The 24,547-nt window shown below is 37.7% G+C and overlaps 1 protein-coding gene across 1 annotated transcript in view; it reads right to left on the bottom strand.

Annotated features, from left to right (window-relative positions):
* The window catches only part of NCK2 (NCK adaptor protein 2), an 88,355-nt gene that overhangs the window by 19,049 nt on the left and 44,759 nt on the right, over window positions 1-24,547 (bottom strand). The window contains exon 3 of the mRNA XM_086769709.1: window positions 13,429-13,670. Coding sequence (XP_086625835.1) covers window positions 13,429-13,654 — 226 coding nt within the window. The 5' untranslated portion in view covers window positions 13,655-13,670. The remainder of the gene's footprint in view (window positions 1-13,428; window positions 13,671-24,547) is intronic.

Raw genomic sequence — 24,547 nt, 5'->3', positions numbered from 1 at the left:
GCCGAAAGGTTCAAGCAAAACAAGTTTGGGGCTGATAAATTTAAGGAAGTAAAACAAATGAGCCAAGAGAACTCCCAGTATAAATATCTAGGGCAAGAGCTTGTTTAAATACTGAGAAATAATAGTCATTTCTGAAAGAGGTAGAAAAAACATTTTTGAAATAATTTGTTAAGTTTAGTGACTTACATAAAAAATTAAGAAATCAGTTTCAGCTGAGATGGAAATATGTTTTAGTTCCTGCAAATATAAAACAAAGTTTTATAGAACAGCTCCCCTAGTTCTAAAAATCTTCAATGACAAGGTAACCAGAAATTCAATTTACTAATCAAGCATTTTGTGTTAGGTGCAGTAGAAACAAGCAAGCTTATCAAAATCTATTTTTATTTAGAGGTAAAGTTTAAATAAACATTGGCTAAAATGTTGAACAATATACTTAAAATAATGATTTTTCTTGTGCATTTTAAAAGAATTGCAATTCCATCTGGCTTCACACATATGCACTTAAAAAAAATGATCCTTTTCTTTTTAACAAGTTATTAATTTTCTAATACTAAGGCTCTGAATTATATTGCATATTAATGCATACAGTTAATAAATATCCAAAGTTTACAGTGTCTTTTTTAAAACAAACAAAAAATTGTATTAAGAAAGAAGTAATTAACTTTTCAGGAGAATTCTTAAGAAAAAACATGAACGATGTAAATTAAGTAATTAATTCACCCAATACAGAGATAAACACATAACTTGTTGACAGTTGGAATGTCCAGATCAGACATTCATTTAGCTTTATGTTATTTATTATTATTTTTATAATTTTGAATTACCTTATCTTTGCTTCTGTATTAAAAAGGAATTCAGCAGACTGAAGTTTCTTTTGTTACATAAAAAAAAAAAAACCCAAACTTTTCTGCACATTATTAGTCTGCAGCCTCCCATCCCTTCTTCTCCCCCTCCACCTACGCTTCCAGTTTCCAAGCAAATGTTCAAAGGCCAAGATCCATATGGGATAATCAGTACTTCAGAAGCAGCATCTCCATCAATAGCACTCTTTAAAGGACACTGCTATAAATTCCAGAAATCTTCAACTGCACTTTTGATACAGAAATGAAGCCTTACAGCTCTACTAATGACTTTTTGTGTCTTCTTTCTGAAGCCCAATATCAAGAAAAGCTATGCAAGAACAAATCGGAAAATGGAAACTCTTCTTTAAATGTCAAAGTGAAAATCTGACATTTTGACAACGAGGCTGCTTTATCACTACATTTTTCAAATACAGGAAAAAGTAGTGTCAAAGTTTCCCATACATCAAACACTATTTGGTATGAAGGCTTCCATAAAGAAATCAACTTGACCGTATATAAAAACAACTACTGCATTAATTCTTGTAAGTTAGACTGCGTTAAACATGCCTATCTGTTTTCAGGAAAGGCACGTTCTAATTCCAGTACTAGAGAGCAAGTTTCCTGTACCCAGAGCATTTTAGAGGAAGTTAAAATGAAAGATGCACTACAGGGATGTATGTGGACAGAGTCTTCCAAAGGTGTCAAACACACAAACCAAAGGCTTCCATCAGCCACCTCGTGTATGTTCTTGCCCCGATAGGAAAGTGAAGCGGATGAGGTCTTACTAGGCAAATTTAAAATTATCTGGGATTTTAAATCCCCTATGGAATAGGAAAACAGTTGTGCCAGTCTCAAATAGAAGGCACACAAATGAATAGAGTTTCACAAGATCTATGACTCCCATTTCTGTCTACAAATTGAAATCGAATACAGCTTGCTTTAAACACAGTCTTTGCTTTCAAATGGAGATCATTTAAAGATATTTCCACCTACTTTGTAATCTTATTAACAATGCTCTCTTGATTTTGTAGGATGCTACGATAAGACAAAATAACCAGGACTGCCTTAAACCTAAGGCAGCTCTGTTATTCTAAGAACAGATTTATAAGGTTATGGGGACAAGGCACAGGAGCCTTGTAGGACTTCCCAGTGCTTTCTGTTCCCTTGATGTAGAGAAGGAAAGCTACGTCGTTTTGCCTCTTTTTCACAAACACTAATAGAATATTGATAATGAAACTCCTAATGTGCATGAGGTGCTCCCAACTCTCTACCTCAATACATCCTCCTGTCTCTCAGCGAGTATACAACAGCTTATGTTTCCCCTCTTCTCCTGCATTCAATGGAAAGATGACTTATATTTAGCTATCTCATATTTACATGAAGTAAAAGAGGTACACAGGACAGCTTTGGATACAAATCCAACTTGCTAACACAAACCCACTCAATTTTTCATTAAAAAAAAAAAAATACATCATACAGCAAGGATAAAGTAGACTACCCTCAATTTAAGATGATGACCCTCCAATTTAAAGACTCTTCCAGAAAACTGAGATGAAATCATTCTATTTTGGATACGGATGATTATAGTACTAACTTGGTCTTTTCACTGCTTCTTGTTTTCTCGTATTTCCCCTCAATTCTGTACATGAAAATTAAAGGCTTAATAGGTGTTACAAATACAGATTGAAGTTCAGATCATCAAGCCCAAACCTGAACAGATAAATTACATAGCAGTAATTACACAGCCCTCAATGCAAAGAAATGCATTAGAAGACAAAGCAAACACTGCCTAAAGAAGGACAATCTCTCTGCATCAAAAAGCTCAAGAAAGCTCCCTCTTCAGTGTAACAAGATTAGTTACTGTTTGAGGTTATAGTGTTTTATTCCAGTTGGTCCATGCCAAAGTCAAGCTTTAGTAATTCTACTGTAAGGTCAGAATGACACTGCTATACTACACTAATGTTTCCAAACATTAAATACCATGTTACAAGAAAATCCAAGGTGTTTATTACTTTTCTCTTTTGAAACGTTGGAACTCCTTAGAAGCCTGTCATAGATACTGCAATTTTATTCAAATCTCCTTTTAGGAAAGGAAAAGAAAGTAAATACAGCTTTTTCTTTACTAACGTCCTCTCTGAATTGCCCATAGCTTCATTAATCAAAGGCTCTCGGGTTATTTGCAACTACATACGCAAAACCAGACCTCCCCATTGCTGGAGGGGAAGTAACAGGGGAAAATGTCTTGCTTAACAAAACAGCCTGTCTCCTCTGAGCTTTGGCCCTCACACCCAAAGCACAAAACCCCTCAACTCACAAACTAAAACAATTTCTTCCGTAGATTAAAACTCAATAATGAATTAGTAAGTAATATAGTAATAAATTTAGCTCTGTTTTGGAGAACAACTTCCCGAATGAACGATTAAAAAAAATATCTTACAGGTTTGTAAATCACGAGAGCCCGTGTACAAGAACAATAGCATTTTCACTACATCAAAATATATTTTCCCTTTCTTTTTTCTTTCACTTTACTTTTTTTTTTTTTTTTCATTTACAAGGTCCCAAAGATTGCTGAACAGAAGCGATGGCAATGATCGCATACAGTTTAGGTAGCCTCCAGCCAAAGTCCTAAATCAGTTTCCTGGTGCGAAATACAGCTACAAATAGTCACCCAGCAGAAACAGCACCCCTGAATGTCCACCTGGCCAACCTGACCACCCATTCACATTAAGAGCAGTGTCTGTCCAAATCCGTTTGCTGAGACCACAAAAACTACTTGCCAGTAAACAATCACGTTTACCACTGAAGTGACTCTCAAAGAAAGTAATCTCTGCCGCTGGAACCCTCCTTCATAAAAAGAACAGAGGTGGGCATTTTCTGTCTCATAGCTGGTTTATGATGGGTGTCTGCCTATACTGCACGCATCTCTATTCCAGCTTTATGGGCACACTCCACACAATAAAATATCTTTGAGACTCAGAAAAAGGACGGAAATCTTCTCTTGTACATTTTAAGGCAAAGCACAATTTTTCCGGCATGACTGCTAATTTAGAAATTTTGTTTGTGCAGAATGAAAACAAGTCACAGAATGGCTACATATTGTTCAAGTCTTTGAAAAACCTGAGAAACAGAAACCAATGGAACTCAAGTGTGCCCACACAGAGAAAAAAAAAATATTACGAGAGACCCTGGAAGATTAAATGTTAGACAACCCAAGGTCTCAAAAAGACATCCAGTACTACTGAAAGAATTATTTAGGTATGCATATTGGAGGAAATACTGACACCTGAAGGAGAAGAAATCCCTCAATGATGGTAGGACGGGGAGCCACTGTCACTTCAATATAGAAAAATCACTTGGCCTTTGAGTTACTGAATTCTTTGGATAATAGTGTCCCTGAGAGTACGTACGCAGGCTACTGATTTTTGCTGGCCATCTTTAGAAGGGTCATCCAGCTATACACACCAAACAAGGTGTACGCAAGACCTCAAAATCAGCTACTGTCAACTGTTTCTGCTCTGCTACCACCTTCGCGTGCTAGGAGAGGATCGTATGCAGAGCGCACAGAGACCACATTTTCTAAGTGTGATCATTACAACCCCCCATAAAAGCACGCACTTACGGGAGGGTTCAACCCAAGCAGCAGGGTGCAATGAGTGGACCCGCACTGTGGCCCCCGGTTTTGCCGCATCGGCAGACTTCGGGAACCCAAGGGAAAGGAGGACAGAAGAAGTCCAGGACAAAACACTACTCGGAAGGGAAAAAAAAAAAAAAAAAAAAAGGTACTCTATTTTCACTGCCTCTGAAAAGGAGACATAATTAGCAGATGGCTTAAAGGAGTTTATCTGATGGAAAAAAAAAGTGAAACATCAAAAGAGCTGAGGGTTCAGACGCAAACTTTTAATGCAAAGAGAGCAAAAGGCTCTGCCTCCATGGCTGGAACAGGGTGTAGGAAGAGCTACCGGCAATAGGGTGACCTTCTCTAATAGGGAACGATGGAACTACCTTGGGAGCTAATTTTTAGGTTTGCTCTAAGGCCAAACACGATTACACATTGAAATGTAACTGGCTCAGAAAAGGGCAAAACCAAGGGTCCTCAAAAGTGACAGTTGAGGGAAGTCATACCACCAAAGATACCAGCACACACAGCCACACTGAGTTAAGGCAATTCTTTTTATCTGTTCAAAACAATTATGACTAAAATAAAAGCTCGTTCTGAAATCTGTAAGTGTTAAATTGTACCTCCAAGCACACACACAGACACTGCATGGGGAGGGGGCGAGAAGTACCTATTACACAAAACTTCTAATACAATACAAAGAATAAATTTATTCAGTCAACCTGTACTAAAACTAGCAAAATTTCTTTACGCCGTCAGCCTTGCAACATTGGACTGCAACCATCACATCAGAAAAATCTGCTGAAAGTTAGGACGCGTCATGGTTTCCATTATATGTTTGTTTCAGACTCCTGAAGCAGCAAATCCTTTCAATAATCCACCCCAATAAATAACTGACTTGAGACATACTTTCAGCAGAACATAATACACGCAACTGTAAACTGAAAAAAGAGGAAACTTCTGCTCCCATCATCAGCAAGCGATGAAGCTCAGGGGCACTGCGGCAAGCTGCAGGTTCTGCTTTCACTGCTGCTTTTGGCCTTTCATCTCGGATCAGATAAAGGGCCTGATGCATACATCCGGCACAGAAAGTCTTTTATCAAGCAGGAAAAGAAGCATTACTCTGTACCTTGTGTCCTCCAGAATATTTACCAATTTTCTTTGCTTTCAAGACTTCTTGCTGCAGGTAACAAAAAAGCATTAAGTTGTATTATTTTGTTCTGGGCTTTTTCTGCATTAGTCTGACCTGCATTTTCAGATTTTTTTCTTTCCTAAGCACATGTTCCTTTAGGAATTATAACATGGTATTTTTCAGAAAGTCTGATTTTAGTTCCACAAAGCAGAGACTTCACATGCATGAAATTATTTAAATTTTTACAGGCATACAACAGGTCCACAACCATAAATTTGTGAGTTTGTTTTGCATTCTGGGTAGTTATTTTAACATGCGTAATAGCAACACTAACTCATAATGAATATATTCTGCTGCCATTATTTATACATCAAATTGAAATAGCAGACCCTACCATGTCAGCAAGATCTTCTTGTATTATTTTCCATATGTAGATCTACTGCTATTGAATATGTCTCCAGATCTTCAAAGATCATCAATAAATTGAAAATTGCTACTTAAGCTAAGTCTTTTGATGACGATCATGAGGCAAACATGTTTCCAGAAAATAGCAAAGCGTTTGAATTCCTTATTATACAAATCATCTGCTACCACTCCAGTGGTATCAGCAGTGCCACCTCCCAACTCCACATGCCCTAGATGTGAATGGAAGAAATCTCTTCCCTGTGTTTTGAAATCACAGTGAGCATCTCCTATTTCTCCTTTCTCAGCATCTAATGACAGTAACCCATGCAATCAGACTGCTCTATTATCACTCTGAAGATGGAAGAAATACAATTGCTCCAGCTTTTTTTTTTCCAAACCACCAAAGACACCACACCTAAATAGAGTTCCCATCAGCTTCTCTCACTACCACAAAACCATGTTCCTCAATTTCATCACTGCTGAAGAGTCAACCCTGTTGCCACCCTGCCCCACAAACAAACATGCTTACTTTGAGCAATGCAACTAAAAAGCAGGATGAAGCACAACTGCGGAAGTGCTTTTGCTGAGCAAATCCAGCCATGGAATAAGTTATTTCAACACACAGATTCTAGGAAACCGAGCAAGAATTTGTGCTATATATAAAAATTTCGTCAAATTCCTCTCTGTAAAGATGAACTTACATTCCTGTATATTGACAGCTTAAAAGTGCCAATACAGATGACTTACCCTCACCCAGTCCTCCAAGACACGACAGACGTGCCACTACTGTCATGCCCATGTTTCTGACAAGCTAGAAAGCTTCAAAGCAACATAAAGTGACAGAAGAAAAATGCTTTTATTTGTGTTTAATTCCTACAAGGGGATTTAACTGCTAATTTAAACTAGAGATGTTTGGCTAAACAAAAGAATTCATATCATTCCTTCTTAGAAATCTTTGCATATGATAAACAATTTGAGAAGTGACTAGATACTGTAGAAAGTCCTGAGGGTTGGTTGTTTTTTTTTTTTTTTTAATCATATTTATTAAATGCCTGCTCTTGAGTGGAAGGACTAGCATTTCTTACAGCTCTGTGCCAAGGAAGTCCAATAACATCAGGAACTTGAAGTTCTAAAGAGATTAAAATAACTTCTGTTTGTCTTACAAGGCAGCTCTATTTTAATTAACAAGAGCTCTACAAGGCTTAAGAGGTTGTGCAATACAATAGTATACTTATTATACAATGATACCATATTTCCACCATTCTTTCAGCAGTTTTATATCCACATGGTGTCCAGAAAATACTAAAATTGAAAAAAAACTAAATAAGAACAAACAGAAATATTTTCAAACTAGTACTTCATCATATTACATAATTCAATGTGTTTTCTGTGATCTTGCAGCTAATATAGCTACGGCAGTTTGCTGATAAACAGAAATTCATCAAGCAAAGAGTACAAGAGACTCAATTCATAGCTATGACTGTGCCAGAAATACTGTACGTGCTTCTCATGATCACATTTTAAAAACTAGTGCTGAAGAACTGGAAAAAGTTCAGTTCAAAACCACAACAATTAGAGTTGCATAAGTAACTTTGACCAGTGAAAGACTTATGTAGTAATCAAATTTCAGTACTCAAGAAAAGACTTAGAAGCAACTTCACGAATGTCATTAATACCATCTTGCACAAAGAATGGCTTTGCTTTAACAGATAGTTCTTACATCTACTACACAGACCACGTCAGAACTACCAAAATTTGGCCACTAAGATATCTTTTAAAAGAAGAAAAAATTCTCAAAATTAATAACAAAATAAAAAAAAAAATAAAGACCACTGAACCACACACTAGAAGTTAAAGGTTGATGACTTCTTTGGTGAATGAGATTTCATGACCACGTCATGCAGAACTACGATGACAATAGTTTAAATTTGAGCTGAAATATTTGTATCTAAAAAGGAAGTACACCAAACCTCTTAACCAACAGTGTTTTTTCCAAGGTTAAAGAAAACACTGCATTAAAAAATGACCTCTTCCACATTTCTGCTTGTTACTAAGTAGTGACTGTCTAAAGAAAAAAAGAGCTAACTTCCCCAGCAATTTCCAAAAAGGCATGATGAAGGGTGGTATTAAATAGCTCCCAAATGGGAAAACGTTAATAAATCATTTTCATATAAATAAATAAAAATAACAAAGGGAGAAGGGGAGAGGTGTAAAACTGTTGATTTGGGGAAGTGACAATATATATAGCACTCAGGAACTGCTGCACACATCTAGAGATTGACCCAGGTAGACGCCGTGGAGGCTGATGAACACAGAAACACTCCTGGACGCTCACACCACCTCTGAAATAACATCCTTAGAATAGTGATGCAAGTAAGGACTGGTTTCTGTACTTTACATCTCAGTCGGCAATTCTTACTTTCCATGTGAAAGTCTGGCACGCTGAGTGAGGTTACTGAAATGTTTTACCGACTTACAGAAGCTTAATAAAAAAGTCATTTGAAGAGTCTTTCATGCAAATTAAGCATCTCTGTGAAACGTTATCAAGATTACTGTTATTTGCCATCACTGTCAACACTCAGCTCTAGTGTTTCTATTGTTCCCACGCATTTTGCAAACACATCTCCTGTATTCTCGGTGTCCAATCTCTCTTTCAGTACCTTTTAATAAACCTTCTTTCTTTTGCTGGGCATCTGTTCAAAAACCTCGCACCAAGAACGGAGTGGAAATGTCTCCAAGGTTTCTTACGTGGTTGTTCACTAAAGGGAGCAAGACCAGACACTTTTGAGAAATCCCTGTTAAGCAGTGCTGGTTGTGAAGCAAAAGCAGTAATGTTTAGAAAATAGTGGATTCCCATGAAAACAGCACTCTGCTGCTGGATCACACGCATCAGTCACCCATGGCACACTGCTGCCTGGGGAGCTGTGCTGTTGCCAGGAAAATGACTTGTAAAGGGATGGAAAAAATGCAGAAGTTTTATTTTGCTTATACAAACAACTGAGTTCTTAATTATTTTTGCTTCCTTCAGATAAGGTTTCTGTTTGGCATGACGGAGATGAGCCAGTGAGCTTCAAGATCATCTTTGTTGCAGAAGGGGAATCCCGTGGAGCTGCACTCAGAGGCAGCTCTGGGGGTGGTGCTGGCAAACACCCGCTCGATCCAAATGGGTATGGGAATTCCTTCCCACCCCCAGCGCATGGGAAGAATTACATTACAGAAAATTACAATTTGGAAGATGCACGTTGGAGGTCTCTTACTTAGTAAGACTTAATCAAAATGTATAAAAAATACCCTCCCCACAAGAAATTCTGTACAAGGAAACTGTTTTAAACTTCATTATAATGAATGAAGATGAAATTTTAATCACAGGCCTGGAAGCTGGCTTTTGCCTTAAGAATAGTAATAATTACCAGATTTCATTCAATATGAGCAAACAGAAGACAGTAATTTGAAATGGCTAAATTGCTATTAACTTTTTACTCGCAGTATCACTCAGTTTAAGACAAAAAAGGGAATGAGAAGATGAATCATTTAAAAATACTTAATAGGTGGCCTATACACTACATTTCCATAATTAAAACCGGGCTGTTGTAGCTATATATCCATTAGAGTTCACTCAAGAAAGATAATTAAGAACACAGAAGTAATATCTATCAAACAGAAAAATTATAAGAACAGACAGCCATCAACAGAAAAATTACACGTCTCAAACTGTTTTCGAGTCACTTAAGGAAAGCTGAAAGTTTTGGAAAAATTCCCTGATGACAGGACTAAAAGCAGACACAGTATAACAGAGTAACCCCTTAGAAGGGGAAAGATAAAGTGAATGGTGCAGAAAAGGCTATTGTTCACTAAAAATATGTAGCATGATCCAAAACTATCTCTTCAGAAATTTCTGGGGATCATCTGAGTTTTGAGGTGAGCTGGTCTTCAGTCCACAAGTAACTGATTCAATGAATATAGGTGAAAAATGTTAATCGGTATTTTAATATGCACCCAACATTTAAAAGAGCTGGCTCTGAACACATTTTATTTGCTGATGATCTTTTCCAAAAATGCTGAAATACAATAGAAATTCCAGAAGCCTTAAGACATTGCTGAAAATGGGCTGATGTTTTAAACCATCAAGCTGCATGTTCTAGGTACCCACATACCCATTAACCTTCCACCAACCCCCAGCCAAACAACAGTAAAGCTGATGGGATTCTATTAGCAAAGTACTCAAGGATGGATATTCAATTAACGACAGTCAACAAGAGTTCCGGGAAAATTAGTTTTCAGCATCAAACAGGCATGACTTCATTCCCTGATGAGATTAAAAGTCTTCCTCATAAAGGCAACTTTGTAAATGTGGTAAACTTCAGTGGTACACTTGGCTTTTTACATATGAGATACCAGTGTATTAACTGGTGTCACAAACTTTCATTAGAACACAGACTAGATGGATTACGAACTATTTAGATGATGCATCTTCAACAGCCAACTATGGGGACTATTAATTAAATAGCAATAGCTCTTACGGGGTCTGCCACAATTTGAACTACGGCTGGCACTTTTCATATTTACTGAATATCTGCGAGTAAGTGTAAATCAACCACCAGTAATTACTGCAGATAAGCATAAGAGTGGCACATAGCTACTGGCCATCACATAGACAACCCACTACATCATTTGTGGGATAACAATGCTTTCAGACGAAATATGTTTGAATACAAGGAAATGGAATTGATTGAGGAAGAGGTTAGGAAAAGTACATCTCCATGGGAGCAACCTTTTTCTAGAGAGCTGCAAGTATGAAAGGTGGGTTCACATACTTCAGAGGGTTCCTCTCTTTAAAGCTCACTAGCCTTGTCACTGGAAGCAGTTAAGAGTCTGCTGGCTTTCTCCTGAGATTTCACAAGACTTACGATTAATTATCGACTGATTATTAAATGACTTTTTAAAATTATTTTTTAGTTCAGTATCTGATATTTTGGTAATAGCTTCAAGATCAAAATTGGAAACTGATTTGGTGTACGGACTAATACTCATGACCACCATTCCCATCTGCGCTGGGTTAGCAGGTATTTTAATATGAATTTTCTTCTGATCTTAGGAGAGGCATGTTTGATGAGATATTAGACATATTTCTATAAAGCGCACTTAAGAACTTGTTTCACTGGGTACAGCAAAACTTTAAAAAGCTGTCTCACTAGATCAAGCATCAGCCTTGCAATTTGCAAGCCTTTGTATAAAAAAAGAAAAAGTGCATTCTTGATGGCCGCTCAGAACAAAGGAACCTCTAAGGAAGGACACACGCTTTCCTTGTTCTGAACGGGAAATTACTGCACAGCTTAAAAACTATAGTTTAGCTGAGGACTCCAATTCTGGAAAGGTAAAAAGAAAATTATAGAGCTACAGAGTGCACAGCATAGACCTAAGTTTCATCATGCTACACAGTTTACAGCCCTTAAACTACAAAAAAAAAATATATTCTTAAGCATCAACTTTTTTTTTTAATTTTTTTTTGGGGGGGTGTCTTAAAAATATCCTGAGCCAACTTGTGGGTCAGGTATGCCTTAGGCAGTTTCGTACTGTCACAGGATGTACAAACGTAAAAGAGTGAGAGAGGTGCTTTGCATTGTGTATGCTTAGCAGGCACTGCAAAAGAAAAAGCTAGGCTCTGCCACATTGTATTTTCTGCCTCAGCTGAACAAACAACGCACAGACAAAACTATTAGAAAAGGTACAGGGGAATCAGTAGATTGTAGTAACGGCCCTTCAGAACTTAAAAAACTGCGTAGGTGCATGCAAAGGGCTGAGGTTTGGATGATGCGACACTAGTAGAGGCTCAGGCATGAAACCACCAGGCTTTGTCCTCACATCACTTCATCAGTCGCCACCACAGTGAAGCACCTCGCAGCATGCAGCTTTGTTAAGATCAAAGAGGTAAACACGCATATATGCCAGGACATGTCTCTGTTCCTTCACTTAAACACATTTCTGTTGATATAAATAAAAATGTGTTTATTTGCATCAAGTACATACAGTCCACATCTTGCACAAACACTTGATATGTTATCACAACAGAAACACAATCCTTTCATAAAGTAGCTTTTAGAAAAAATACATCTATTTTAAACTACAGAAATCCATATAAAAGGAGCTTAAAGTCACAGCTGGGATTTTGACTCAACTAGTTAATTGACGCTGGAAAGGCATAATCACCTTTGCTGGCACTGTAATTAGTATATTCCAAGAGTATCTGTAGAAAGGCTTACAGTTTTAAATATTATCGTGCTAAATCTTGTGATAACCTTGTTTGTTTGCCACCTGTCCTGTAGTCCTCCATCTCTATGTAGTTTACGGCAACTCAGCAATGGAGGACAAAGTAATGAAGAACTGACCAAGAAACCTAACCTGTTAGACACAGCACTAGCCCAGGACACCTGTGACAAACCTACATGAGCTATTGCCGTGTTATTTTTAAGTGAACCTTTTTGCTTTCTAACAAGTCCAATCCCAGATCCTAATTTTTCTGTTGAAGAATGAGTATTTTATACAGCAAACTGCAACAGAATAAGTTTTCCCTCTGTAACATTTTGCAAAATACAGGCAAAAGCCAAAACACAAGCAAAAAATAATCTCAAAACACCTCCAGGTGCATCTCTGTTTCTGTTTTATTCATTACATCCTAAAATACCACTAGCAGGGGTTTTTTGGCCTCTATATGTAAAATGATCAGTTATCACTATGTTTAACCTTTTTTAGTCATATGCAAAGTCCGGTATTTTTTAGTAATTTAGTAAGTCATTCAAAATCACTGCAAAAATAAAGAAAAATTTCATTTCACCAGACTTCCAAATACATTTCTTCAAAATACACTCCAAATTTTTCAAAGGTATATTATTTTATGATACACTGTTGTGAGGAATTTATGTGCAAGTATAAAACAGAATACATATTAAGGACCTGGAAGCAGAAGGAACATCTCAGACCACAGAAACTTAACCCTTGACATTGCACACAATCACACTGTATGCTCCCATTCGTAAAACAATTTAGCTTTGCTACAACAGCTACGCTGAACAATCCAGTTTATAGCCTTCTGTTTCTGAGTGAGAGGACTCAGCATGAGAGGAGAGGATTCAGCAGTTGATATCTCAATGAGAAGTTCTTTAGCCACTGAAAATACACAACCTCTGACAAACTGGAACAAAAATAACATCTTATTCTCCTGGATGTGATGCAAGAAAACCTGTTACAGATTTTTTCCACATGATTCTCCCCTCACTCACACTCTCTCCCTCCCTCCATCATCCACCATGTCACCTTAAACTAAGGATTAAGAAAATGTAAACAAGCATGTTAAAAAGTATTTATGTACACGTTACATTCCCAATCTGAAACCCATCAAGTCTACTAAACTTCTTCCAAAATACAAAAGGACTTACCCAATGTGTCTTTTAGATTTTTAACCAGAGAACCTTTCTTCAAGCTGTTTTTTCGCTCCACATAATTTGATGGCACATATCCCGTTTTGTTGGCCGCGTTTCTTACCCTCCACCATGTCTTGGAATCATCTAATAGCCAAAGACGCTCATTTTTCTTGATGTCAAGTTCTTGGTCCTGCTGTGCAGTGTAATCCCACTTTGCAATAACAATAACTTCTTCTGTCATCTTTCATGGAGTCCTTCTGCAACAAAATATTAAAACATGCTAATCAGTAAATTCTATAATGTAATTCTTATTCAATTTTTTCTTCAAGTTCTTCTGAAATAAGCCAGAAAGGGAAGGGAAAAATGAGAAAGCCATACAGAGAAAAACCTCATAGATTGAAACTCCCCTTTTAAAAAATAAGGGAAGTCATATTGATCTTTCTTTCTTTTTCTGCCGCTAAAATATGACAACACCTTCATAGTAAATTCTAGTTGTAATTATTACATTTGCTTCCTCTGAATGTATGTAAAATATTATTCTGATATACAGTAACAAATGTTAATTTATAAAACCCATTTAGTTCTAGCAAATAGCATTATAAAACTATCCGACACCTGGTATATTCAGAGTTCTGATCTGAGGGAAAAAAAAAACCACCAACCCAAAACCAACAAACTAGCAGCATTCCAAAAACATGTTTTCCTTGTGCCCTAGTTCCTCATCCTCATACTAACTTATTATTTATAAGTTTTCTGCATATAAACAAAGTTATCCAGCTTTTTTTAGTAGGAAGTTAAAAAGACTTCAAGAAGTAATGTAACTCAGCAGGGAAATCTGCCATCAAGAAGAGGGTACTCTCTTTAGCAAGTCTTTGTTGACAATGTTTTTGTGCAGGCAGTACAAGACTGCATTTCAGGAGAAGCCTTCACTCCCAGGAAGATCCCAGCTCACCGCAGTTCAGCGCTGGGCACGAGTCAGCAGGGTGAAGAAGAGTACCCACTGCACTTCCCTCAACTGTATTTCAGTTCTTCCCTACCCAAAATTTATCTAGAGTTCTGTTAAGATTGAATGAGTTGTCTTTTTTTTTTTTTTAACTTACCTGTAACAAGAATGATCTTTTCCAAAGCTATTTGTCAGCTGCATAGAGACAGCTGCGTGCCTCCACGTTTTCCTACGCATCCCAGTAATTACCAGGAACAATGTAAGGGGAACATAACAGTGTGCAAGGAAAAGTCCCATGCCAGTACCAGTGACATTCAAACATACTGTAATGCCAACCAAAACATGTTGATTTCATCTCTAAATTCTCAGAAGTTACCTACAATTTTCTTATCACTGCCAGAGGTTTTTGGGGGAAGAGGGAAGCGGAGGAGGACGAGAGAGAGTGGGAAGTGAGAACGTATTTGACAATCAATGTAGCAGATTAATTTTTTTAAAAGTAAAAGCTGTAGATTTCATTTAAATTACAGATTAGTAGAAACAGGTCTCAGAGTACTTCAAACAATGTTCAAGAATCTTTTTAATATGATTTGACTTCGATGCTTAGTTCTTAACAGTCCACAATCCTATGAATTCTGATACCTAATAGTTTATGTGACAGAACGGTAATTAAAAAACCCGCAAAGTGCATTCAGAAATTCTGTTGAGCACGTAAATTTTATTACCTATATTCAGAAAGGGTTCCTTCTGCAGTCTGTAAACACACGCGCACACACACTTTCTCCCTTTAGCTACAATACAAGCTGTGAAAACTACATGCTAGACAGACCAACAGCCTACTCTTTCAAAGAAAAAGAACCGTTCTCCTTATTTACAGTTAAATCTACAATCATAAGACACAACAGTGGGCTCCATTAAAATTTAATAGCCTCCTCTTATCATTTTTGTTTCCAGGAGAGCATCATATGGAGTTGAGCTATGGTGGCTAAACTATTTGACAGCAAAGCTTTGGGAAGCACCAGAAACGTCACCCTTCGTGGCCAAGGTAGGATGACATTTTTGAAAATCTGAAGCTGAAATCAACAGGCTTAAGCTCTCATTTTTCAATCACAAAACACAAAGGAACCGTTTAAAACATCATTCAAATGTGAGTTTGCATAGCTGAGTGCCCCAAGATAAGTTCAAAAAGAAATTCACGATGTTTTGAACAATGAAGATGAAATACAACCCTTACAGTTGAAACAGGTTGTGACTAATGCAGGTGGAATTTATGACTTTACAAGAAATAAGTCACTACACCCTTCAACATTTTTTTCCCTTAAAATAATAATCCTGTCTGACAATGACATAGGAGAGCCTGAGCTTTGGGACACAGTCTCCAATAAACTGACCTGGTTTCTGACTCACATGAAACGGGCAGATAGCCTACAGGTCGATAAGCTGATGTAGCCACATGGGGACTGCAATCAAGCATGTTCTGGAGGCCAGCACTGTCAATATAATTTCGCTCTCCAATTTACATCAGTTTATTTTATCTCAGCAATTATAAAGTGATCAATTCTTACTATTCCTGGGGACACAGAGAACACGAAATAGGACACCATCAATGCAGATGGCTGATGTTGCCACCACACAGACTCCACTTCTAAAAAAGGTTATTTCCACAACACAGGCAAGTTAAAATTATCTATCAATTTTACAGTATACTAATAATTTAAAACACATAATATTTGACTAGTGACTGATGGAAAACTATTAAATTCTTCCTATCCCTTTGAAGTAAAAAAAAAAAAAGTTTGAATTGGCCGCTGTTATAGGAGTTGCCAAGTGTTTCCCCAAGGTGTTGAGGAAGGACAGAAGCACAGGAAAAGAACACGTCAGGGCTGACGACATCAACTATACAGTTCTCCAAAATTCACCCAGGACAGGGAGCCCCAAGCGACCTGATTTCTACAATTTCAGTTATTGTCAACGTCTAAAACTGTCACTCTGCCTGAGAAACGATGTCGTTTCGCAAGCAGACTCCTTGCATGATGCAATTTTGGCAGAAGTGTGGGGAAGTCAGATTTTTCAAGTGGCATGCTCATGCAGAACCCAAGCCAATAAAGTACTCCAGGTTTTGCTGACTGTTTAATGGCACAAGCATTACTACTCAAGTGAAGAGAGGATTTATAACAAGTCCAAATGCCTCCTGTAATTGCTGCTAAATATTTGCCTATTTAAAGCTGTATACATGTGTGTGGAGGGGTTTGGTTATGCTGGTTTTTTAGAGGGTTCTTCTAGGGGGAAGGTCAGTGTTTGTTTAGTTTTGGGTTTATTTTATTTGGTGAGGTGTTTTTGGTTGTTTTCTGGTTTTTTTGTCTGTTTGTTTGTTTTTACATGTGGGGAACTAGTATTAAAGTTCTAAAATTACTTTCTTCTGGTTACATCATGAGATTGGCTCAGTCACGGACAATAAGGTTCTTCCTGTGACATTTGCAGAGCTAAGATTTCCTTGTATGCGAATAAGGACATTTGTTCCCCAGAAGAGGGGCTGTAGAATTAATAGTTTTTAAATGCTTCTGCAACACAGCTGTGTGCCAAAGAAAAGATTAGAAGCAAACGACATAACTAGATTTGAGGAAAACTATAACAACAACAACAACAACAAAATAATACAACCTTCCAAAGCGTATGAGTGTACAATGTGAAATTTCTTCAGTATAGTGCTTACTGACTGCACAACAAAAAAATATCAGAGTCCTCAAAAATTCTAATGTTAAAACCAGACTCCTTCACATCAAGAAAATGAAAATGTATTACTGCTTAGAGTGTACAACCTTCTGGAACGTTCCTCTTCAAAAACCTCAAAACTCCTAGTGCTGAAATAGAGAGTCTTCTCCTCATACTCGATAGGGTAACAACTGTCACACTTTAAGAAGAACCTGCGAAAAGCTTTGAAACACCTATGTAAAGAACTGTAAATTTATGAAATGCAACACAGCCATTTCTCAGTACAAGACTGTTTCACTTTTAAAAGTCCCTGTATCGCCTTGGCTTTTAGCTTGCTGTATCAAGTGGTCATTTGCTTTACTTTCATAGCAATCCAAGTTCCAACTGCAGCTTTACAAACAAAAAAAAAAAGACACCACACTAAACAGGTAAACAAACAGAACTCCACAACCCAGACCTTCAAAAGGTAATTCTTATATTAACTATAGGACCAATGCACACTTCCAATCCCTTTTAAGTCAGCATTTCCTTCATTGCTAACAGTGGTAGTAAACGAAATTATTTTACCAATATTGTATTTGCTGAAATGTTACAATTAGTCAGCTTAGATTGAGCTCCGGTATTTTCAGCCACTTTGTTTCTTCCCTCCAATTTAGGTTTTATTAGGAGAGGAGTCCTGTCTTCAGTAACAGCTGCCCTACTGCGGAAGTACAGGTGAAAAATGTTCCAACACAAAAAAACATGCTTTGGAGAGAGGAGAAAACTGAAAAATCTGACAGGCTAGGAAGGTAGTGAACAAAACCCAGCCAAAGTCAAGTCAGTCTTAAGAAGACTGTGCTGAAAGCCTGCTCAGACAAGGTGAGGAACATTAGCTAACCTTAGGGCAAAACAAAGGCACACATCAGTGGAAAATCTAGTACTGTAGCTCCTGTGTAGACTTTATCAGAAGAAAGTCCAGAAAGGAAAAGGTTATGTTCAACTATTAATGATTGAAGAATTTATCAATGGCAGGAAAAAACAGAAGACAACCAACCACTTATACCAATGCTTGAACCATGCAAACAATATTCAAGATTATGCAAACTTAAATGTAGAGGAACTTAAGAGAATTTTCTCCCACAAACTTGTAAATCTGCTAGTGATTTTTCATGTAAAATGTTTGCTCAGTTGACATTATTCTGAATATCAGATTATATATAATTGTTACACAGGTCTCATTTTCATTTACGAGGCCCAGACTTATTTTTCTCCTCCCATATGTGTTTCTCCCACAATAATAAATAAGAAAGGATCCATTCCAGCATACCACCTGAACTGGCATCTTCTATGGACTGACATAAATTAACACCCAGATGCAATGGCCAGAAAAGCAGCATCTCCTCTTGCCCCCAGGGAGGAAGACTCGCAGTTACCTCAGGGATACGGTAGGACACTGCAAGCAGGAGCTATGGCTGAACTTGAAAGATGCAGTGAGAAAAGCAGCAGTTGCTCTCCTCGTTCACAACTTATTTTGCAAAAAAGAAACATGGCTGAAAAATGACTGACAGCAATGCTTCAAATTTAATTCCTCACCAAGGGAACAAGCAAAAATTCTATTAATAGGAAGCGACAATTGATGTAACAGACTGTTCTGGAATTGGATGTCCTCCTAAGAGATGCTGAAAGAAAGGTACTGAATTGATACGGAGGCTTTTACATGACACTGATGTGCATAAAACACGTAATTGCTATACAGTATTACATAAGACATAATTACTCTACAATATTTAGTTAATTGTCTTGGGAGAAAAGATAGCTTAATACATATCACAGTTTTCTCTAAGATTTGAAGGCTGAACAACCTCTCCTTCTCCTGCCCCCAGACTCTGAAAATCAAAATGGGTTTTGAATGCTGCAGCACGTGTTGCCGAGGGGCTAGCACTTGGGTTAATCTTTTGTAAGCCATAGCCAATAGGCAGTATTTGGTCCTCTACGGTAAAACAGCTGTGGAAAATAATTTTTTAAAAAGTCTCTTTCCATCAAGGCCTCTTTCATAGTAAGCGGATGTGCCAACTGTATGCTGTAATTAATAAAATAACTTGCATTAGATCACTTCATCTGAAGTACACTCTACATCTAAAGCTTTCTTACTTACGAAGATGCAATCTCTGGTTAACCTGCCTACTGTTTCAGGAAGTTTGAAGCTTTGTTATCACTTACAGTCATTTTTTTGTTGCGTGTGTGGGTGGCTGTGCGCTTAGTTGGTTTTGGTTTTTTTTGTTTTCGTTTTTTTTTTTTAAATCAGCCTGGACTAATAGTTTTGACATACAGAAAGATGCCAAAAAAGTACATCCCTCTATATTTGAAATTGTTTCATTTGGTTCGTGAGGATTAGTAAAGAACCAAACTCAAAGACAGAACTCAAAAGGAATTACAAAGAACAGAAATGTGAATTCAAATGAAAACCTCTGAAAAAGAATACACCTTATAGACATACTTTTAGCTACTTCCAGTAGAAGACAGCATTTTTGGCACTTAAAGTATATATATTTAAAAAAAACAGGAAAATATCATCTCCTTCACGCAAAGGTCAAAGTTAACCTAAACTAAGCAAAATATCATATTTCTAATCATTGCTACAATAAAATCTCAAAATGCAGAGGTATAAAAAGAGTAAACAAACTGACCCAAATTATAGCAAATCGTTGCCTTCTGTTCAAACCAGTAAAACCTTTTTCATGCTGTGTTACACGGGCTATTTGCTGGTGCTCAGGCAAATGGAGATGGATCACATAAAGGCCACTTTGTCTAACTGCTGCTGCAGTTTAACACTTTAATACTGCATACAATGTGTGTCAAGACACTCGAAGGAAAACACTTCCTTGGAAAGAAGTCACTGCGCCAAAAATTATTGTAAGAATACTCCCTCCCCTCTTTTAAAGAAAGTTGACTAAATAGCTGTAATGACCAAATATTCATCATCTGGCTATGCAGTTCTGAGGCGTCAAACCAATAACTGAGCAGAAAAAAAACCCACATACCTGGGCTGCCTAAAATTGCTGACTGTTTTAACACAAGCTTGACAATTAATTTGGGGTATTTCGCTATTAGGTCTCATTAGGGATGCATTGACTACTGAACTAAAACTGACAGGTGAGTAAGTGCAAGTGATTATTATCTAATTTACTTTGATGTGCAAACTGAAGACATAGTCACATTCAATAGAAGCCGCAGTCTGTACTTTAGAAGGGTCAGTTTTCCAAAGCTGAAAGCAAGAATGAGTGAAAGCTGTAAATAATAAATGTGAACAAAGATGTAAATAAGTGGATCCACTGCGAAGGAGATGTTTTATTACATCTCCCAACCAACTCTCACAAGTATTATATGGTTAAAAGAATATCCTAGTTTAAAAGTGAGGTAAAAAGCTCTAGAGATTTTCTGTGTGTTCTCTCCCTGATCCATTCTTTGAAAATTAAAAACTGATAGCAACAAGCTCAAGTCAGGAAATGAAAACTGAAGGTATCAGAAGAAGTGCAGCTCAGCTCATTAAGAACTATTAAAAAGTTAAAGTACATCTGGAATAAATTAAATATTAGCACTAGAGTAAGTATAAAATTAGACAAAATATTAAGTTTCCTGCATGTGATGTAAGAAAAAATATTTAATACTTATTTCTACACTATGGGATTATTTTACAGTGACAGCCATTTTCCTATGGCATTAACTAGGGTATAAAAATAATAAGAAAAATTAAACATTTTTAATCTTCAAATGCACCCCAAGATAGCAGAACCGTCCACAAAGCTTTTATAGTTTTAGTGTCAACTCTGAGGAAAGCCTGGAGCAATGAAGAAGTTCTGGAGACTTACAGTTGTGCCACTAATTTGAAAGCAGAAATTGGACGTCCTTGGTAATACCACCAAGTAGTCAGATGAACTCTAATCCTAAAGAAAAATAAAGGGAAGAACCCAAGGACATCCTCAAAGATTCACACAGCATACCAGTAGATTATGGATGTGTAATTAGTACTTATTAAAGGGGTTTTAAGGAAGACAGGCATGAACAAACTATTTTTTCTGTACGTTTTTCACTTCATTTGAGTTCTTGATTTAGGTCTACCCATCCACCCAAGCCTGCACCCATGCTGGACAGATTAACAACCAGCTGCCAGGCAGGCCCAGCCGCAGGGGTGACTTGAAGGGCAGGCTCGGCAGACACCATGAGCCTTTCTTCTGGCAGGTCCCAAGACATTTGTTCTTAGGTGCAAAAGTCCTCTGTTTCCTTATGAATCACTTAGGAAAAAAAAAACAACCAACAAGAATTACAGATAGAACTGTGAGGGCGACACAGCCCAGCGGAATGGTTTATCACATCGGAGGTGCTGAGGCCTGTGCTCCAAGGGCAGGACCGCCCTGCCGCGGCCCACTTCTACGGGCACCGCAAGTGCGGGTATTTTAGATAATACCTTTTGCTAAAATACAAGCGGGCTGTATATCTTCAAAAAAGTGAAGAATCAGTCTTAATTAACCAGGAATTTAGAACTATACTAGCTAAGTAACTTCATCTTGACGCTACCCAACAGCCTGCGCCCACACACCTCAAACCCTCTTCATTGCCTGCCATTGTTTCAGGGCAAAATTTGGGGTTTTGTTTCTTCAACCGGATGCCTCTGACTGCTTCTAAGCAATGTTTGCTTCTCTTGTCCCCACAACATATCTGATATCCCAATCTCTAACACAACTGCAGCTACACTCCAGCACCTTGTATCTTGCGTTACAGAACAACTGCAAACAGGAAACCTCAAGACTAGTTTAGTGGTAACAAATTTCTGCATAGCTCCAATACAGCACAAAAGTTAAGCTTGTTTTTTGTCTTAAAAAGACTTCTAAGCCATGTATAAGAGACATACAAAGAAATAAAGGAGAATACAAATTAGAAACACCCAGAAATACATCCTTCCTGCTAAGGAGTCAGTACAGCTCTTTACCATTCAACAACAACAAAAAAAAACCTCACTTATTATATGCTTCTATAATAAAAGGATGTTTGTAAAAAAATTTCCCACTCAATGTTTTCATGAAACGTATCACATGAATCAGTCTGCCCAGATGAAATAAACAGGGACTGCTTCAAACAATCTTTTAAAATGTAAACTCATCATTTAAGGAAAAAGAGTAGTTTTAATCACAAAGCGTGCATCTCCGCAGCGAGACTCACATGCATTTTCCGTGCAGCCCAGAGTCTTAGCGATGACCACCTCTGATGGCTGTAGATGACTACAAAGCTCCTTCCAGCTCTCTAAGCCCAACCCAGCAGAAAGGTCGAGCATCAGCATCTACCAGGCAAGAGCGGTGGGGATGCCCTTGAAAGTAGCGGCTGCCAAGCACAACAACCGCAGTGAGGGCAATCCCCCAGCTCACATCTTTCCTCCTTTTTTTGTAAGCCAAGGTGACCTCACAGTCATGGCCGCCCATTATTCAGCCAAACACAGCTTCATAATTGGAGGCATACGGTCTCAGAAAAAAAGTTGAAGTTGCAAGGACACAATGCTGTCACAACAGTAAGACTCTGGAAAATATTATTAGATAAGAATAAAATTGCTAACATTTATTTGAGGAAGTAGCAGATACTCTAGCCTGCTCCCTTCTCTAGTGGTAGAAAGAAAAAGCTGTCAGGGCTGTTACAAGGTAGGCTGCTGCAGCACTAAAAGTACAGAAATCTGAGTTCTGGCCTTCTATTAATTCATGCAATACCACCCTAATTTTATACAATATTCACTCTGTTTTGTGTTATGACTTTCATATAAGCTAACCCTCCCAATTTCATATTTTTTAAATTTTATTAGCAATATTGCTATGCCACAAGATTTCCTGGTCTGAGGCAGTTTGAGATACAAATGCTTAATCAACGCGACAGTCTTTAAAACACATAATACTACCTTTCTTATTTATGTGATAGGCACTCTGCTCTTTCAGGAAGGTATATTTTAAAAAATCTTTTGATGTATTACTTGAAAAGGATATTTCTATATCATTTCTGGAAGAGCATGCTTATTATAAAGTAGGCAGTGTTAATTTTTAGCTTCTGAGAGATCATTTAAATTCAAAATTCTATTTCAAAGGACAAAAAGCTGGTATTCTACAGGAACAAGCTAGTATTATATTAATATATGTTAAAGTTTAGTAGTACTAATTAGGAGCCTTATAACTTACCTATGCTTAAAAGACAGACAATGATAACAGAAGTTACAGAGGAAACACTCTCATAGGTCTTTACCTAAGCTGAAACTGAGTATAGTCACCGACGCACAGGGCAAAGGGCTTAAAATAAAAACCTGGCTCTAGTCTTTCCATAAACATGGGATGACTATTAAGAAATTGCTTAAGAACAACCTTAAGTAATTTAATAAAATGAAATAAATGTATTTCACCTGCTTTTTTGGGGGGGGGGGGGGCTAGGCAGAGGGGGAGTTTTTAAGAAATTTGCATTTTTATTTCATTTGGAAAGCGGGACAAAAATTAACAGACAGTACTGGCAACCTTCTAGAGACCAAGCAGAAAACACTAAGAGAGGATTTTTGTAGTTCTATGATTTTATTAGTACTTCATCCAACCCAGACGGTATTTTTGGAAGAAGGTATCTCAAAGATACCTTCTCAAAGACTATACAAAACTGCATCTTTTCATGCCCTCTTATTATATACTTATCAGAAAACACAGTAAGTGTGAATTATTAACTTATCAGAGCTGGTTTTAGTCTCTTGAAAGAGGAAAAAAAGCCTAAACATCCGACTATAAAGCAACTCCAACCACCATAGATAGATGATAGCCAGCTAACATCCCTTCCTAACAACCCATTCCTCCAGCCTTTAGCCCCTGCATGCTCATTCCATCAGCCCTCCATCTCCCTTTCCTGCATCTGTTGCTGCAAGTTCCAGCAGCAAGCAGGGAACAGGCAGGTGCCCACAGCAGCTGCAGGTTGTTACTCTGCCTCCATCAGCACCCTACGCAGATGCAACTACTGCAGAAGACCCAATCTGCAGCAAGTTTTTCCACTATTAGGGTAAAAAGCTGCTTCTTGCTTTATTTTGAAGTCATTGAGTGATGGTTTTCCACATTCTAGACAGCAATGGTAAAACCCAGGCTATGCAGAGAGGACATCTTCAGACCCTTCAGCTGCAAAGAGCATGAGATAAACAGGAAGGAAGCAGCTTTTTTTTGGCCTATGTTTCCTGGCTTCTGAGTAAACACAGCAGAAGCCCAAACACTGCCTCACATTTAGATAAATACAGCGAGATGGTCAGAAAAGAGCATCAGCTCACCTTTTCCTGAATTCTTTTAAAAGCATTTTCAGCAAAGCCATGCAGCTAATAAACAGCTCAACTGCACTAAAGGAAACTTTCAGGAAAACAGACCTCGTCTCGCCTTTAAAACAGCAGCAATGATTAATGGCCACATGTCTGCATTGGCTTATGGGTGTTTCTACTAAGTCAGAGACATGGAT

The sequence above is a fragment of the Chlamydotis macqueenii genome, chromosome 1 (genome assembly GCF_036417535.1).
Source record: "Chlamydotis macqueenii isolate bChlMac1 chromosome 1, bChlMac1.mat, whole genome shotgun sequence".
Classification (NCBI taxonomy): Eukaryota; Metazoa; Chordata; class Aves; order Otidiformes; family Otididae; genus Chlamydotis; species Chlamydotis macqueenii.
Note: the sequence above shows the minus strand (reverse complement) of the source record. Positions and strands in the feature narration are given on the sequence as shown.